The sequence below is a fragment of the Palaemon carinicauda genome, chromosome 2, assembly GCF_036898095.1.
Source record: "Palaemon carinicauda isolate YSFRI2023 chromosome 2, ASM3689809v2, whole genome shotgun sequence".
Lineage (NCBI taxonomy): Eukaryota > Metazoa > Arthropoda > Malacostraca > Decapoda > Palaemonidae > Palaemon > Palaemon carinicauda.
In genome coordinates, this window is record NC_090726.1 from 104,409,701 (window position 1) to 104,427,502 (window position 17,802).

The 17,802-nt window shown below is 45.3% G+C and overlaps 1 protein-coding gene across 1 annotated transcript in view; it reads right to left on the minus strand.

The window, feature by feature from the left end:
* The window catches only part of LOC137626160 (dystroglycan 1-like), a 388,225-nt gene extending 372,950 nt beyond the window's left edge, over nucleotides 1-15,275 (minus strand). The window contains exon 1 of the mRNA XM_068357241.1: nucleotides 15,113-15,275. Coding sequence (XP_068213342.1) covers nucleotides 15,113-15,257 — 145 coding nt within the window. The 5' untranslated portion in view covers nucleotides 15,258-15,275. The remainder of the gene's footprint in view (nucleotides 1-15,112) is intronic.
* Between the last annotated feature and the right edge of the window lie 2,527 nt (nucleotides 15,276-17,802).

A 17,802-nucleotide genomic window follows, 5' to 3' on the forward strand; every position in this document is an offset into this window, starting at 1 on the left:
TTGGGTTTACCTTTTAGCGTAGCAGAAATGACGAACCAATAGTTTTTAACGAGGGTTAATTAACCCCCCCCCCCCCCGCTAGTTAGCGGGGGGTAGGGGAAGGGTAGCTTGCTACTCCCCCCCCCCCCCCACACACCGGTGACTTGCTTCACTTCACTTTTGGCTCGGCGGTGATCAGACGTGTGTCTATCGTCCTCGTTGACAGCCTTTAATCTTTTTTCTGCTTCTTCTCTACAGCTTTTGTGTGTGTTTGAAGTTGACTACCTTTGTCTTTGCTATGCGTACGTGCCCTGGTATTGCCGGCCGCCCTTGTGGGACCTTTATGTCGGCCACGGATACAGATCCTCACACCCTTTGCCCGCAGTGTCGGGGCCGACGGTGTGACCAGGAAAATGTGTAGTGAGTGTAGGGAGTGGTCTGCCTCCCAGTGGGAGAGGTTTGGCCGCCGGCGTAAGAACAAGTCCAAGAGAGACCGTTCTCCTTCTGGGGTTGCCTTGAAGGAGGAAGATTCTCGGGACTCTTCTTCTGTCGCCCAAACCTCCTCCGAAGCTCCCCCTCGTCCGGCTGCTAAGGAGAGTCGGCCGAGTGGTAGCGCAGGCCCTAGTTCTGTTTCCCGACCTTGGGTGGGAGGAGAGGGCGTCGCCTCCCATAGCGGGGCGGTTCCCCCTCCTCCTCCTCCAGGGGAGGTTATTGATAATTCATTGTCTAATGATGATCTTTTACAGATTTGGGCTTCCCTGGGGCTTAAGGGCTTGCCCTCCAAGGTTGCCCTGATTGACCTTGTCTTGTTGGGGGCCGCCGTTAAGCAGTCGCTGGCGGTAGCAGAGGTAGACCCTCTGTCTATCGTCGAGGTCGTGGTGGCAGAGGCCTCCGACAGGGCGGGGCAATCCTCTGCAGGTGCAGTTGAGGATGTTGGTGCTGACGGCTCTCCTCCCCCTTCCGTACATCCTTCGAAGGGGGAAGGGAGTCCTACGGGCTCTTCTGCTGTCCAGCTTCCCTCTAAGGGGAGTGCCTTGACTGAGACTCCCCTTCAGAGGACTGATGGTCCTGATGATCTTCCCCGTGGCCGCCTTCGCCGTAAGGCTCACCGTCCGCTGCGTCGCAAGGGCCTCCCTTCCTCTTATAAGGGTGTTAAAAGGCGCCTTTTTGGATCTTCTTCCTCCGAAGGGGACTCTCCTCGTCGTATTCAGCCTACAACTCCAGCTCCTTTGGACCTCTCTGGGGACCGGTCTCCTTCTCCTGCTAGAACTTCACCTTCTGGGGACCTCGTCACCCGACGGGCAACGGTCCCTTCAGGGCAAAGGAATTCTACCCTTTCACGTGCAGCGTTAGCGCACAGGCGCTCGCCTGCTCGTCAGCACTCTCTTGCTCGTCAATGCTCTCCTGCTGATGTTCGCCCTCCTTCTCGCCAGCGCTCTCCTGAGGACATCCTCCATCCTGTGGTTCCTGAAGAGCGCTCAGCGCGCCAGCGTTCCCCTGCTCGCCCTTCTGCAGTGTTAGCGCACAGGCGCTCTCCTGCTCGTCAGCGCTTTTCTGATCGTCACCGCTCTCCCGTTCGTCAGCGCTCTTCTGTGGATCATCGCCCTCTTGCTCGCCAGCGCTCCCCTGTGGTCTCTGAACATCCTGCAGTCCCTGTTGGGCACCCTGCGTGCCATCAGTCTCCTGAGCTCTCTCGCGATCCTCATCTTGTTTCTACTCAACATCGTCCGCGTTCTCCAGCACGTGTTTCTAAAGCACATGTTCGCCCACGCGCCTACGCTTTTCCTGTTCCTGTTCGTGAACGCGCCGCGCCACCTGTTCCTTCACAGGATTTCACGCGTCGCCCTCTTGCTCGCCAGCGTTCACAGACGATCCTACTATCGCCTGCTCGTCAGCGTTCTCCTACGCGTCAACGATCACCTGATCATCGGCGATCTCCGGACCGCCCGCGTGACTTACAGCCTGCGCGCACGAGGTCTCCAACGTGTCGTCAGCCAGAGATTCTGGAAGGACATGGTTCGCCCTCTGCTAGCTCACCCTGGCGCGATCATTCACCTGCGCGCTATCGCTTGCCAATGCGTCACCATGCGACAACGCGCCATCGCTCACCTGCGCGCCAGCGTTCGCCAGCTCACCACCGATCGCCTGCTCTCCCTCGCGCTACAGGTCTCCTGACCTACATCGCCAGCGAACTTCGGAGCGTTCTCACTCGCCCACGCGGCAACGCGTTCCCTCGCCCTCGCGCCAACGCATTCGTTCGCCTGGACGCCCTCGCGCCCACTCGCCTGCGCGACCATTCACCTTCGCGCGACCATCGTTCGCCGTCGAATTTCGCAGCCAGTGATAGCAGCAGGAACGCGTGTTACCAGACAGCGCTCTGGATCGCTTCCATCTAAACGCAGGACTGTTGTGCAGGACAGAGAAGACACTGCAGAGAGGTTAGTGCGTCTTTCTTTCCCCCCTTCTTTTCAGGCAGGTCCAGTGGTGTCCACTCCGAAGGATCGCCCGATCCCTTTCCCTCCAGCAAGGATTTCGGACTCTGTGTCCGTGGAGCAACAGACTTGGTTTGGTCCTCTGATGCGGGCGTTGGTGAGGGTAATGAAGCCAGCACTCGCCGATCAGGGCAACAAACCAACGGCTGCCTTTCCTACGCTGAAGAGAAAGAGAGGAGTGGACTTCGTGGTGACTTCCCCCAGGGCGAAGTTGGTTCCCAAGAGGTCTGTCGCGAAGGCCCGTTCTCCGGCTCGAGCGTTTTCTCCTTCTCCCATGGACGAGGCTTTTCCGTCCTCGGGTGAGTCCAGTGAAGCGGTAGTCTTCCCCTCGGCACCAAGGGGGGAAGCCTTCTCTTCATGGAGGAGAGTCGTCTCGTGCGGAAGGGGCTCTTCGAACCTCTTTGTTGGGATCCTGTATCCCTCCCAGGAGGGAATCCAAGGACTCCAAGAACATCCCGAAATCTTCTTCGAGGATTCGCCAGGAACCAGCAGCTCCCCGGGGGAACGTCCACGCTTCACCCCAGGAAGAGATTCCGAGGACAGGAGACTTAGCTGCCAGCCCGCAAGGAGATCAGCAGGAATCCGAACATGCCTTCTGGCAGGTCCTGAGCCTGATGAGGCAACTCAACGGGCTTATGGACCCCGTGATCGCCCCCCGTGAAGGCAAGGACACTATCTTGGACGAAGTGTTCGACGTTCGGAAGTCCAGTGCGGCTCTGCCCTGGTCTCGGGGTCTGAAGAGTGCCAGAGCCAGGGCCAACGCCCAGCTCGCGATTCTTGCCTCCTCCAGTCGTTCCTCTGCCGGGAACAAGCTCATCCCTCCTCCTCGTCTTCAGCAGAGGAGGTATTTTGAGATCTTGGGTGAGTCCAGTCTCGCTCTTCCGCTCCATCACTCCGTGGAGGAGCTGGCGAAGGGAGTTCCCCTTGAGAAGCTCTCTGCCCGGCAGGTGTCGTTCTCGGCGGCAGAGATCCTGAGCCATGAAAAGGACGAAGTGTGCCATGCAGGCCACTTCGTGGCTGGATTTTTGGCTAGGAACTCTGGGCATCCTATTGCGCTCCGAGGACTTGTCTAAGGAGACCAATAGGAAGGCCCTGGAGACCTCCTACTCTCGGGCACCCGCTCCATCGAGTTTTTGGCGCACCAGGTAACCACCCTGTGGGCCAACTCGGTGTTGAAGCGGCGCGATGCGGTGACCGAGAGATTCCATCCGAAGGTCCCCGCCGTGGATGTGTGTAGGCTCAGACATGCTTCCCTCCTTGGGGAGAACCTGTTTGAGCCACAGAACATGGAGCGAACGGCTGAGAGGTGGAGGAAATCCAGCACGGACTCCCTCCTCCATAGGGACCTTACAGCTCGGCCCTATAAGCCTCCAGCTCTGCAGCAACAGCAGCAGCAGCCTCGTAAGGCTCCAAAGCAGGCACCGGCAGTTAAAAAAGTGGTGTCTAGGCCCCAGCCCTTTCCAGCCAAGGTCAAGAGGGGCAGCAAGTCCTCCAAGGGAGGCAAGACTCCTAGGGGTAGCGGCCGCGGCCGCAAGCCCTAGGGGTGGCAGTCCCCCTGCGTGTCCACCTGTGGGGGATACCTTCAGCGTTGCGTCCGCAGGTGGCAGCAACACGGGGCCGATGCTTGGACGGTCTCAGTGATAGGCCAAGGCTATCGCGTCCCGTTCACAACATCTCAACCTCCCCTGACAGCGAATCCAGTGTCGTTGAGCTCCTGTGCCACGGGGTCGGCAAAGGGGCTGACCCTTCGGGCCGAAGTCGAGACCATGTTAGAGAAGGGTGCTCTCCAGGAGGTCGTCAACGGCTCCCCAGGCTTCTTCAGTCGACTCTTTCTTGTAAAGAAGGCGTCTGGAGGCTGGAGACCTGTCATCGACCTCTCGGCTCTGAACGGGTTTGTCAAGCAAACCCGGTTCAGCATGGAGACAGCAGACACGGTTAGACTTGAGGTGAGACCACAAGACTTCATGTGCACACTGGATCTAAAGGACGCGTACTTCCAGATCCCAATCCATCCGTCTTCCAGGAAGTACCTGAGATTCTGCCTAGACGACAAGATCTACCAGTTCAAGGTGCTGTGTTTCGGTCTCTCCACAGCTCCTCAGGTGTTCACCCTGATTTCATCTTGGGCGCACAGGAACGGCATTCGTCTCCTTCGTTATCTGGACGATTGGCTGATCCTAGCAGACTCGGAGTCGACCCTTCTTCGACACCGGGACAGGCTTCTGGATCTGGGGATCGTGGTAAACCTCGAGAAGTCCTCTCTGCAGCCGTCCCAACGACTGGTTTATCTAGGCATGCTGATAGACACCAATCTCCACAAAGCCTTTCCATCAGACGACCGGATAGCAAGGCTGAGGAGGGTGGCGGAACCCTTCCTCAGGCGAGAAGAGCTCCCCGCCCAGTCGTGGTTGCGTCTCTTAGGTCACCTATCCTCCCTGGCTCGTCTGGTTCCAAACAGCCGCCTCAGGATGAGATCCCTACAGTGGCGGCTCAAGTCCCGGTGGAATCAAGGATCCGATTCCCTGGAAATTCTGATCCTGATGGGGTGTTTGGAACAGACGGACTTGCGGTGGTGGCTGGTCGACGAGAACCTGCGGAAGGGAGTGAGTCCCCTCGTCCTCCGCCCGGAATTGACTTTGTTTTCAAACGCGTCAATAGAAGGGTGGGGGGCGCACGTTCTGAACCAGAGGGCCTCAGGCCTTTGGTCAGAATCAGAAAAGTGCCTACACATCAACCTGCTAGAATTGAAGGCCGTCTTTCTGGCTCTTCAGCAGTTCCAACGGTCCCTGGCGGGTCACTCCGTGGTGGTGATGAGCGACAACACCACGGTAGTAGCTTATATCAACAAGCAAGCAGGGAGGTACTTTTTCGCAGCAGCTATCCCATCTTGCAGTAGAGATTCTGAGGTGGACCGAAATCCACTCGATAACACTATCGGCTCGCTTCATTCCTGGCAAGAGGAATGTGCTCGCCGACAGTCTGAGCAGGGCCTCGCAGATAGTGAGTACCGAGTGGTCTTTGGATCCTCAGATAGCCAACAAAGTCCTGACTTTGTGGGGTTCCCCGACTGTGGACTTGTTCGCGACAGCGTTGAACTTCAAGCTGCCCCTGTACTGCTCCCCAGTCCCGGACCCCAAGGCACTCTGGCAAGATGCTTTCCAGCAACGGTGGGACAACATCGACGTGTACGCCTTCCCACCGTTCTGTCTGATGAGAAGGGTGCTCAACAGGACCAGACTATCGGTCAACTGTTCGATGACTCTGGTAGCTACGCTATGGCATCACGCGGAATAGTTCCCGGACCTTCTGCAGCTCCTGACGGAGCTCCCGAGGGAACTTCCTCCACGACACGAGCTTCTCAGACAACCCCACTCCGGCGTCCCTCACAAGGCCGTGGCCTCGCTTCGGCTTCACGCCTGGAGACTGTCCAGCATCTCCTCACGGAGAGAGGCTTTTCGCAACAGGTTGCGGAGAGAATGTCTCAGCACCTGGGAAGGTCCTCTGAGGGAGTCTACCAAGCAAAGTGGAGAGTCTTTTGTGGTTGGTGTCGTGGGAGGGGTATCTCTCCACTCGATGCCACTATTCCAGCAATAGCGGACTTCCTCGTTTATTTGCGGGAAGAAATGCACCTTTCTGTCTCGGCAGTGAAAGGCTATCGCTCAACCTTAAGCTTGGCCTTCAGGCTGAAGGGCGTGGATATTTCTTCCTCGCTAGAACTCTCTTTACTCATACGTAGCTATGAGCTTACCTGCCCCCAGTCGGAAGTGAGACCTCCTCCTTGGAACGTGGTTCGAGTCCTCAGGGCTCTTAAGAGGCCTCCCTTCGAACTATTACGCCAGGCCTCCGATCGCCACCTGTCTTGGAAGAAGGCTTTCCTACTCGCTTTGGCTTCGGCCAAGCGGGTTAGTGAACTTCGTGGTCTCTCGTACGACATCGCCCATTCTAGGGGATGGGGGGAGGTAACGTTCAGGTTCGTCCCTGAGTTTGTAGCCAAGACTCAGAATCCTGGAGTGCCGGATCCTCGGTTCGACTCTTTCAGGATCGCGAGTCTCCGTTCTGTAACAAGCGACCCAGACCAGCTGCTACTATGTCCAGTGAGGTGTCTGAGGCACTACTTGAAGAGAACGGCTGCAGTCCGTCCTCAAGTGCGAGCTTTGTTTGTGAGCACAGGCAGGACGAAGAGGAGGGTCACCAGGAACACCATCTCAGCTTGGATTCGAAGGGTTATCCACCATGCCTTGAATCCAGACCCTCCTCCGTCACGTCGCCCTAAGGCACACGATGTCAGGGGTGTTGCTACATTCCTGGCCTTCAAGAGAAACTTCTCTGTGATGCAGGTACTTTAAGCTGGGGTCTGGAAGCGTCAAACGACCTTCACAGCCCACTACCTGGAAGACGTGACCCACAGGAGCCTCGATACGTTTTCTATCGACCCTGTGGTGGCTGCACAACAGCTGGTCTAACCTCAGGCTCCTTTTTAGACAAGTAGCAGTAGGTTGAGGGCGTTGTTACCCGGTCTTAGTCTGCGTGAATGAAAGAGTATGTCTGACCCTTACTTCTTTCTTCATTCTCCCCTCTCTTGGGGAAGCAGCATCCTGGTCCTCGCATAGCTGACCTCGACCTCTGCAGGTAACCCATGCTTCTTTGTGCTCCTAGTATTAAGCTTAATACTGTTGCGTCCCCCATACCTTGACGAGGTGGTATTGGGAACGTCCTATCCTCGATTCCAATCTAAAGGTCTCAAGGTCAACTTCATAGGACGAGTCACACCTTCCTCCACACACTGCTTATGTAGGCCACTCGTTCCTAGCGATGCTAGGAACTTGTGAGGTGCAGGGGCTCTTTTTCTCAAGTGCTGCTTACTGAGGGATTGAGCCCCCGGGCAAAGCCGAAGTCAGTAAGGCTGGGGACTTTCCACCCTTCCTAAGGGGTAAGTCACCCAATGTAAATAGCGTGGTTTGTATTTCGGTTACGGAACAAATGACAAATTCGGAGATAATTTGTATTTTTCCTAACCATACAAACCTTAGCTATTTACACATATGTGCCCGCCATCCCTGACCCCCAAGTCAAGTCCTACCTCTAAGTGAAGTGAAGCAAGTCACCGGTGTGTGGGGGGGAGGGGTAGCAAGCTACCCTTCCCCTACCCCCCGCTAACTAGCGCGGGGGTAATTAACCCTTGTTAAAAACTATTGGCTCGTCATTTCAGCTACGCTAAAAGGTAAACCCAATGTAAATAGCTAGGGTTTGTATGGTCAGGAAAAATACAAATTATCTTCGAATTTGTCATATTTTGCAACACACACCTAACAGGAATAATTCCACTGGAGCCATGGCAACCAGCAACTTGCCTATTCAAACGTGTTTACTACCCATTTCAAATACTTTCTATGTACTATAGTGTATTTTTTTATAATATCAAATTGTTCTTATAAATAAATCAAACATTTATTATACTTTAAAGTTTTAATAACTTGAAAAAGGTTAAAATTACAACCAGGATGGGTGTAAACACCGTATATTTCCTGTTATAACACGACCCAAAATAGACAAATTTTAATGGTTGTCATATCTATTGTATAAGACAACTGGTGAATAGCAAAACCATCACTCTATAGACTAGCTTTTGTTGTAATATTGAAAATCCAGAATTATCAAAATAAAGGCAATTTTATATCATGCTTTTCCTAAACATGCCAAAAAGCACAATAAAAAACAGCAACCAATGTTTTGTTTACGTTTATCTCTGATCATAACGAAGAAACAGACGCATTTACACATCTGTGTATAGGTTAGTTTTTGCATCGACAGCAATCTTACCAAGTACTGATTATATGTTGATTTTGTTATCACCAATGTTCTACTTAATTTTTCTTGGAATTTCCAAATAAATGAAATGAATGCCATTTATACAATGTTTTCCTTTATGACGCCGCCTGAAACGGAAACCTTCCATTCGTTTACTGTACGCTCCATCTTCGATCATAATAAAAAAAACTAAGGCATTAAACACACATGATCAAAGTGATAAACAATTATATTAAAAGCTCTTAGTAAATATGTTATTATAAAAATTATTTACCGTATCTATATAAATTCCTACATACGTAGCAAAGCAGGAAAACTATTTTTTTTTTTCTTTTCGCGTTTAATCAGCAATAACAAAATGCCGCTAACAACAGAATGATATTTTACGATTTTTCTAAACTATTACTAAAGATAATTGTCCATTCTATATACAAAATACTTTTCCTAACTTCAGTTACAAGTCAACTTATACCCCCCTCAATTATGAAACCATCTATAAAAAAAAAAAGTGAGAGAAGAAGAAAGTACTAGGCCGGTCTTTAAAGTTATCGAACAATTAAGTTACCGCTATAACGTTTGATGTGACAGAGATGGTGTGAGATTGGAGAAAGTAAGGAAAATTGAATCATAATTGATTTTCAATATAACAAACTTTGTGATGCAACAAAGATTTCAGAGAGAGAGAGAGAGAGAGAGAGAGAGAGAGAGAGAGAGAGAGAGAGAGAGAGAGAGAGAGAGAGAGAGAGAGAGAGAGAGATTTTAAATGTACTAAACAAAAAAATATAATAGGTTATAACACATTGGTGCTTATGTAATATCAACTGTATAGATGGTTTGAATAAGTTAAGAAATGGTATAAACAATACTTTGTTACTGTATTCGTACGCGCATATTATTGAGAGCGGCAGCTAGACAGCTGATCCGATCACAGCCAAAAGTAAAACAAAAAGAAGTCAACAATACTCAATTTTTAAAACACACCCGAAATTTAAAAAAAAAAAGTACACGTTATCTTAATGTGCAATTAACTATTTATAGAGTAGCAATTTTCTAGAATAAAATGATGTTTCCTAAAAAATAGTGGTTTGCTGATGAAATCGGATGCCGTATTTTAAGCTACGATTGAAAAGGACATATACACGGTATAATTTTTGTGTTTCGTATTTAATTGACACGTTTTATTAAGAAAACCGATTTTGTTTTTTTCATCTATATGTAAGTATTGTAAAATGAGAGAGAGAGAGAGAGAGAGAGAGAGAGAGAGAGAGAGAGAGAGAGAGAGAGAGAGAGATCAACTTTGTAATCGAATGCCTTGTTTTTGTTTCTTGTACCACGCGAAGCGAGGAATTGATCGCCACACCTAACAATAGTCATGTTAATTTCATTCTTAAACTCGGGTTGCCATAGGAAATTTCATTTGAGAGAGAGAGAGAGAGAGAGAGAGAGAGAGAGAGAGAGAGAGAGATTTGATGCCAGAAAATCTCTCTCTCTCTCTCTCTCTCTCTCTCTCTCTCTCTCTCTCTCTCTCTCTCTCTCTCTCCGACAGAGAGAGAGGTTTTTTATAATTATATCATGTACTATACAAAACAAATCTCTGTAAAGCAAATCTATACTGTTTAAAATATGACCAAATATTGCCGACTCGTTACCGAAGTTTAGGCTTTTCACTGCCGATAAACGAACCCAGCCTACGTGTGAAAACCTTGAACGCCCGAAGGGAACAATAAAGCTTTTATATATACTGCACTAAATAATAATGCTTTATACCATCATTAACACTATTATTGAAATTATCGAAAGGTTAGAGAAAGATAAAGATTGTCGAGAACGTAACCACAACTCTGTTTACGTACATTTTGTCAGCTGGACTTGCTCAGTTAACCCTTTTACCCCCAGGCTATTTGGAAATTTCCAACCCTTAACCCCCATGGGGTTATTTTTTTTCAAGCACATTTTGCAGTATATTTTTTCTAAATTGCTCTAACAGCCTTAATTTTTGACATAGAGAGGTCAGGTTGGTCTCATTCTCTTGGAAAATGCCTGAAGTTTCTCCAAAAATTATCAAAAATATGCAAAAAAAAAATTTAGATAGCATTTTTATGCAAGGACGTACCAGTACGTCCATGGGGGTAAAGGGATGGCTTTTGTGAAACGTACCATTACGTCCTTTGGGGGGTAAAAGGGTTAAAGTAGATTTCATTGTTGATGTGGAATTTTATCCTTAAATAGGCTATTTATTATGAAATTATGTTAATAAGATGTGGGGTTAATATCGTTTTGTAATATTTAGTACCAACTACTGTATTTAGGACTACCAACATACTTAAAAAGACAATAGATTTGATACATGTAGTGTATGACATCCAGACTTTGAACAGCTTCGTAGATACAGAAAATTTATTTTTGAAAAATAGCAATCGCATAAATGGGGAATCATATAATTCGAACATGCATAATTCGGAACCGAATATATATATTATAACATATAGGTAGTAGGTTGGCCTGGGCACCAGCCACCTGTTGAGATACTACCACTAGAGTGTTATGGGGTCTCTTGATTGGCCAGACAGTAGTACATTGGATCCTTCTCCCTGGTTATGGTTCATTTTCCTTTTGCTTACACACACGCACACACACACACACACACACTGAACAGTCTGGCCTATTCTTTACATACTCTCCTCTGCCTCACATACCTGACAACACTAATATTACCTAACAATTCTTCTTACTGCACTGTAATTGTTCAGTGGCCACTTTCCTCTTTGTAAGGGTAGAAGAGACTCTTTAGCTATGGTAAGCAGCTCTTCTAGGAAAAGGACACTCCAAAATCATACCAATGTTCTCTAATCTTGGTTAGTGCCATAGCCTCTGTACCATGGACTTCCACTGTCTTGGGTTACAGTTCTCTTGCTTGAGGGTACACTCGGGCACACTATTCTATCTTAATTCTCTTCCTCTTGTTTTGTTGAAGTTTTTATAGTTTATATAGGAAATATTTATTTCAATGTTGTTGCTCTTAAAATATTTTATTTTTTTCATTTCCTTTAATCACTGAGCTATTTTCCCTGTTGAAGCCCCTGGGCTTATGACATCCTGCTTTTTTAAATAGGGTTGTAGCTTAGCAAATAATACATACATACATACATATACCAAGACATTTTCCCTAATTTTGGGAAGTAGCCGACATCAACAAATGAAACAAAAATGAAAAAAAACTAATAAAAGGGGACCTCTCCTCTCTACATTCCTCCCAGCCTGACAAGGGACTCAACCGAGTTCAGCTGGTACTGCTAGGGTGCTACAGCCCACCCTTCCCCGTATTCCACCACAGATGAAGCTTCTTAACGTTGAATCCCCTACTGCTACTACCTCTGCGGTCATCTAAGGCACCGGAGGAAGCAGCAGGTCCTACCGGAACTGCATCACAATCGCTCGCCATTCATTCCTATTTCTAGCACGCTCTCTTGCCTCTCTCACATCTATCCTCCTATCACCCAGAGCTTTCTTCACTCCATCCATCCACCCAAACCTTGGCCTTCCTCTTGTACTTCTCCTATCAACACTTGCATTCATCACCTTCATAAGCAGACAGCCATTTTCCATTCTCTCAACATGGCCAAACCACCTCAACACATTCATATCCACTCTAGCTGCTAACTTATTTCTTACACCGGTTCTCACCCTCACCACTTCGTTCCTAACCCTACTCGAGATACACCAGCCATACTCCTTAGACACTTCATCTCAAACACATTCAATTTCTGTCTCTCCGTCACTTTCATTCCCCACAACTCCAATCCGTACATCACAGTTGGTACAATCACTTTCTCATACAGAACTCTCTTTACATTCATGCCCAACCCTCTATTTTTTACTACTCCCTTAACTGCCCCCAACACTTTGCATCCTTCATTCACTCTCTGATGTACATCTGCTTCCACTCCACCATTTGCTGCAACAACAGACCCCAAGTACTTAAATTGATCCACCTCCTCAAGTAACTCTCCATTCAACATGACATTCAACCTTGCACCACATTCCCTTCTCGTATATCTCATTACCTTACTCTTACCCACATAAACTCTCAACTTCCTTCTCTCACACACCCTTCCAAATTCTGTCACTAATCGGCCAAGCTTCTCTTCCGCGTTTGCAACCAATACAGTATCATCCGCAAACAACAACTGGTTTACCTCCCATTCATGGTCATTCTCGTCTACCAGTTTTAATCCTCGTCCAAGCACATGAGCATTCACCTCTCTCACCACTCCATCAACATACAAGTTAAACAACCATGGCGACATCACACATACCTGTCTCAGCCCCACACTCACTGGAAACCAATCGCTCACTTTATTTCCTATCCTAACACATGCTTTACTACCTTTGTAGAAACTTTTCACTGCTTGCAACAACCTTCCACCAACTCCATATAACCTCATCACATTCCACATTGCTTCCCTATCAACTATTACATACGCTTCCTCCAGATCCACAAATGCAACATACACATCCTTACCTTTTGCTAAATATTTCTTGCATATCTGCCTAACTGTAAAAATCTGATTCATACAACCCCTACCTCTTCTAATACCACCCTGTACTTCTAAGATTGCATTCTTTGTTTTATCCTTAATCCTATTAATCAGTACTCTACCATACACTTTTCCAACTACACTCAACAAACTAATACCTCTTGAATTACAAGACTCATGCACATCTCCCTTACCTTTTATATAGTGGTACAATACATGCACAAACCCAATCTACTGGTACCATTGACATCACAAAACACATACTAAATAATCTCACCAACCAATCAAGTATAGTCATACCCCCTTCCTTCAACATCTCAGCTCTCACACCATCCATACCAGATGCTTTTCCTACTCTCATTTCATCTAGTGCTCTCCTCACTTCCTCTATTGTAATCTCTCTCTCATTCTCATCTCCCATCACCGGCACCTCAACACCTGCAACAGCAATTATCTCTGCCTCCCTTTATCCTTAACATCCAGTAAACTTTCAAAATATTCCGCCCACCTTTTCCTTGCCTCCTCTCCTTCAAAAAACCTTCCATTTCCCTCTTTCACTGTTTCTTCAATTCTTGAGCCAGCCTTCCTTACTCTCTTCACTTCTTTCCAAAACTTCTTATTCTCTTTATATGAATGACCCAATCCCTGACCGCACCTCAGGTCAGCTGCCCTCTTTGCCTCACGTACCTTGCGCTTTACTTCCACCTTTTTCTCACTTCTCTATACTATTACTCTGCAGCCATTCTTCAAAAGCCCTCTTTCTCTCTTCCACTTTTACCTTCAATCCTTCATTCCACCATTCACTGCCCTTCCTTATGCTACCTCCAACAACCTTCTTACCACACACATCACTTGCAATCCCAACAAAATTTTCTTTTACTAACTTCCACTCCTCCTCTAAATTACCAGTTTCTCATACTTTCACTTCGTCATATGCCATTTTCAACCTTTCCTGATATTTACTTTTTACACCAGGGTTTATTAGCTCTTCAACCCTCACTAGCTCCCTTTTACATCCACCTACTATGTATACATATATATATATATATATATATATATTATATATATATATATATAATATACACTGTATATATGTAACATATATAACATATACAGTATAATAAATATAACATATAATATATATATATATATATATATATATATATATATATATATATATATATATATATATACATACACACAGTATATGTATATATATAATTATATATATATAACCAAAAACATTGATCCCTATAAGGAAATGTATTATTTGTTATGGATTTTGATAATTATTACACTTTAATATAAAACAAACTGTGAGCAATGACATCTGTATAGATTCAAAGTCACAATACAGGAAGTTTTATGGTTATACCCTTCAGTGCTAGCACAAACCTCAGACAGAGTACACGTTTGAGTTTGACATCTGACATTCACTTCAACATCTCACTAACACAAGGAATTAGAAAATTCACTCTAATAAGAGTTCGGAAGTGGGTAATATTAGCGATATTAGAAGTTAGTGAAGGAGAGAGACGATGAAGGAGCGACCATCTTGCCTGAAAAAGCAAGATATTGAGCAAAGGGATCTTCATTTATGATTTAATTATGATAAATAACATTGTTTTGGTTTATTAATATCCAAAAATGAACAAAATTCATAATAATCAGGATCTTATTAATATTGTCTTTGTAAAAATACAACGAAAAACTTTGAACGTTCATATTTCAAAACTATACTTATTCGCCTTCAAATTCTATCTTCTCCCTTAGTTTTGAAGATGTAGCATCGAAATTTGGAAAATGATTAAGAAAGGCATTATAAAACTGGAATACAGTCCTTTTTTCCAAATTTAGTATTTTTTTTTCTTGGTATTCATGTCTAGCAAAAAAGGACTTTCAGAAAAAAAAAACTTTTCTTGGAGGTCTAAACCGGGTCTATATAGGGTAGTAATCCTAGGGCTTAATACAAAGTCTCAAGTGAGGAGACAAAATTTGCAGAACACTCATTTTCAGGATAAATCGCCCTGGCATCCCAAAACCGAAGGTCAAGGCAAAAGTCCTATGCAGTTTGGAGATGTCTTAAGTCACCTTACTAAGTGGTATGAATGTCAAAGTCCTGTCCTTATAAAACGGCATTAGCCTGCCAGCCCTTTAAAATAGGGAGGTTACCTAGACCCACAAATAAACAAGACAAATTTTGTTGTAGGTAAAACACTATGAAGGTAACTTCGGATAAATAGTAATAAATACTCAAAATTATAAGCTGTTGCCAAGACAAGATTTTTCTCTTACCAGCTCTCTCAATGACATCAACAGAAAATACATCTTTGGCAGTCGATTCATCTTTACCGATGGCCTTGATGGTGACATAGTGGTGTCCTCTATCAGAAGGCCGAGGAATGCCTTCTACAACACCCCGATTAGCATCCCAATGCATCCAAAATGGCAATCCTTTCACCTGTGTAAATAGAAAAAGACCATTTACTGATAAAATATACGCTAAAATGTAAAAAATGCTCCCTAGAACTTCATGCAACTGAAAAAGATTTGAAGCCTGATAATCTTAATTTCATGTCATGAAAAAGAACTACTTTAGCAGACAATTATACAAAAACTAAAATATATAATTTAATGTCAATAGAGAAAAGGTACTAAATGAAAATCTTCATATATCTGAAAAAGTGCAATTTGGCTGAATCAGGTAATTCTAAAGTTATATCTAAAAATTACACAACCTATTTAATGGTTTAATTAATAAAAAAAATTATCGATATCAATACTCAGCTATATGGAACGTGTACTCGCATGGAGTAATGTACTTTTCTTGTGTGACACCATGGTTGCTGTACACTCATCTCTAACCAGAATTTTCTTGTCAAAACCTAATTCCAAGAGTAAAATTGCTTATTTCAATACTTACCAGAAGTTCATTTGCTATTAACTAGTAAAATTTTGTAAATCCATTACTACCCACTATTCATAAATAGATCAGATGGGGGATGGTTCGTTATCGTATACAATGGGTTCTCCATCTGCTGCCACCATTTTTGTTCCTCATTCATCTGTGTTTTACTGTATGTGGAGTACTATAATTAGCAGTTAGAACCCCTGTGAGGGGGCAGTGAGTGGGAACTTGAATGAAATTCAGGTAAGTATTGAAGTAGGCAATTTCTTCATTGAAATTAGAGATATTGCAATGTAAATTCCCTTAAGTTCATTGGCTGAATACCACATAGCCCTAGTTGGGGGACAGCGGCTCTCAGTAATAGATACAGAGGGATTACCAAATAGTGGTTTTAACAAAGGAAAAATATATCTTTGTGGTCTGCAAGGATTTTTCTGTAAAAGGCTAGAACTGGGAATCACAAAAGACATAAAAAGCCCAAGAAATATTGTCTCCCAGACAATCTGTAAGGATCTGGATGTCTTGGCATACAGCATTAAAAACACTGCCATTAAGGAAACAAAATTCTTCTCACAACATAGGATTTTAAGTATGGAGAGGCGTCATTAGAATACGGAGAGCCCCTGTTGAATGGGACTTGTTGGTCAAGATATTTTAAAATATAACTACTTTCTCAGGATGTGGATATTTGCAGGTATAATTGTAGGGTAGACACTGGACAGAATACCATCTCCCAGTCTAAAGACAGTAATATAAAGAGGGTCTCCCTCAGAAAAGGCTTTTCACTTCTGGCTAAATAGAAGACCCAGATTTAGAATGGCATGACAGTGATGAACTCATGATCTCTTCATAATGCAACAAGCTCACAGACTCTTTGCCTTCGAAGTTACTGCTATAAGAATTACCTTTTGGGAATAACTCAAAGGGAAAAGGAGCAAATATCTAATTCTGCCAAAATCTCAGCCCTCTATCAACAAAATTTAAGATACTGCAGGGGCTGGTGGAGATGGTCATTGCAAATCACAAGACTGGGTAATCTTGAGAAACATGTCCAAGTCAACATCCACATCAAAAACTTCCTTAAGGGGTTCTGTTAGTCCTGATTTATATGATTATATAGATGGCTTAAGCTTCTAACCTCAAAGAGGTGGAGCAGAAAGGAACAAAAGACCAGATTCAACTTGCACGGAGACCTGTTGCTCCAGAAGACCATCAACGCCTTTCATAGCGACTGGTATTGTGTAGTAGAATAAAACCTGTTACTGTCCATCAAATATGTTGTCATGTAATGAGCTGAAAATGCTCTACGGTATGTGCCGAAGAGAAAAGCTAAGTGTGAAGGTTCTGTGTCAGAAAAGAGGAAGCAAAGATACTCCACCCCCATACTCTCTGATGCAGCAGTGCATACCAAAGAGGGTGTAATCTTGTTCTCAAACTCTAGAGCTATAGATAACATAGGCTGTTCGGCCAATGTGGCACTACAGCACAGCTACCCATGAGAAGCCCTAAAGGATATTTAGAGCCTTTGAAATAAAAATCTGAGGAAACATAAATTAAGGACCACCTGCTCCAGTCCAGGTTCAATGTATCTTACCACTGCCTGAGAATGAACATTCAAAGCTACTTATAGTGGAAGCTTGAGGTTTTCTTTCATTGCAAACAGGACTACATGAGATCCAGGATAATCTCAAGGATCTCTTGGAATAAGCTCTGATCCAAAGTTCAGTGTCCAAGAGCTGCCTATCTGTCTGGGTAGGGCATCCACTACTGCACTGAGAGTGCCTGAAAGATGGAAGGGGTTATAACAGATCACTCTCCAGAAGGAACTTCATAATGGGAAGAATAAATGCACTGAGAATTCTCACGCAGAATCTTCCTCTCCTGAGGCAACAAACCACCTAGTTGGCAATGAACATTTTAATATGATAGTTCCTTTTTGGATTAAGTCTCTTCAATGTTAGGAAGGCCACCATCAATTCCAACACATTTATCAAAACGGGTCGACTATTGAAGTAAACTGAAGAAGGGCCAAGACCTCTAGTTACCGTCTGGAGGAAAAGCAAGTAGAGTTGGCCAT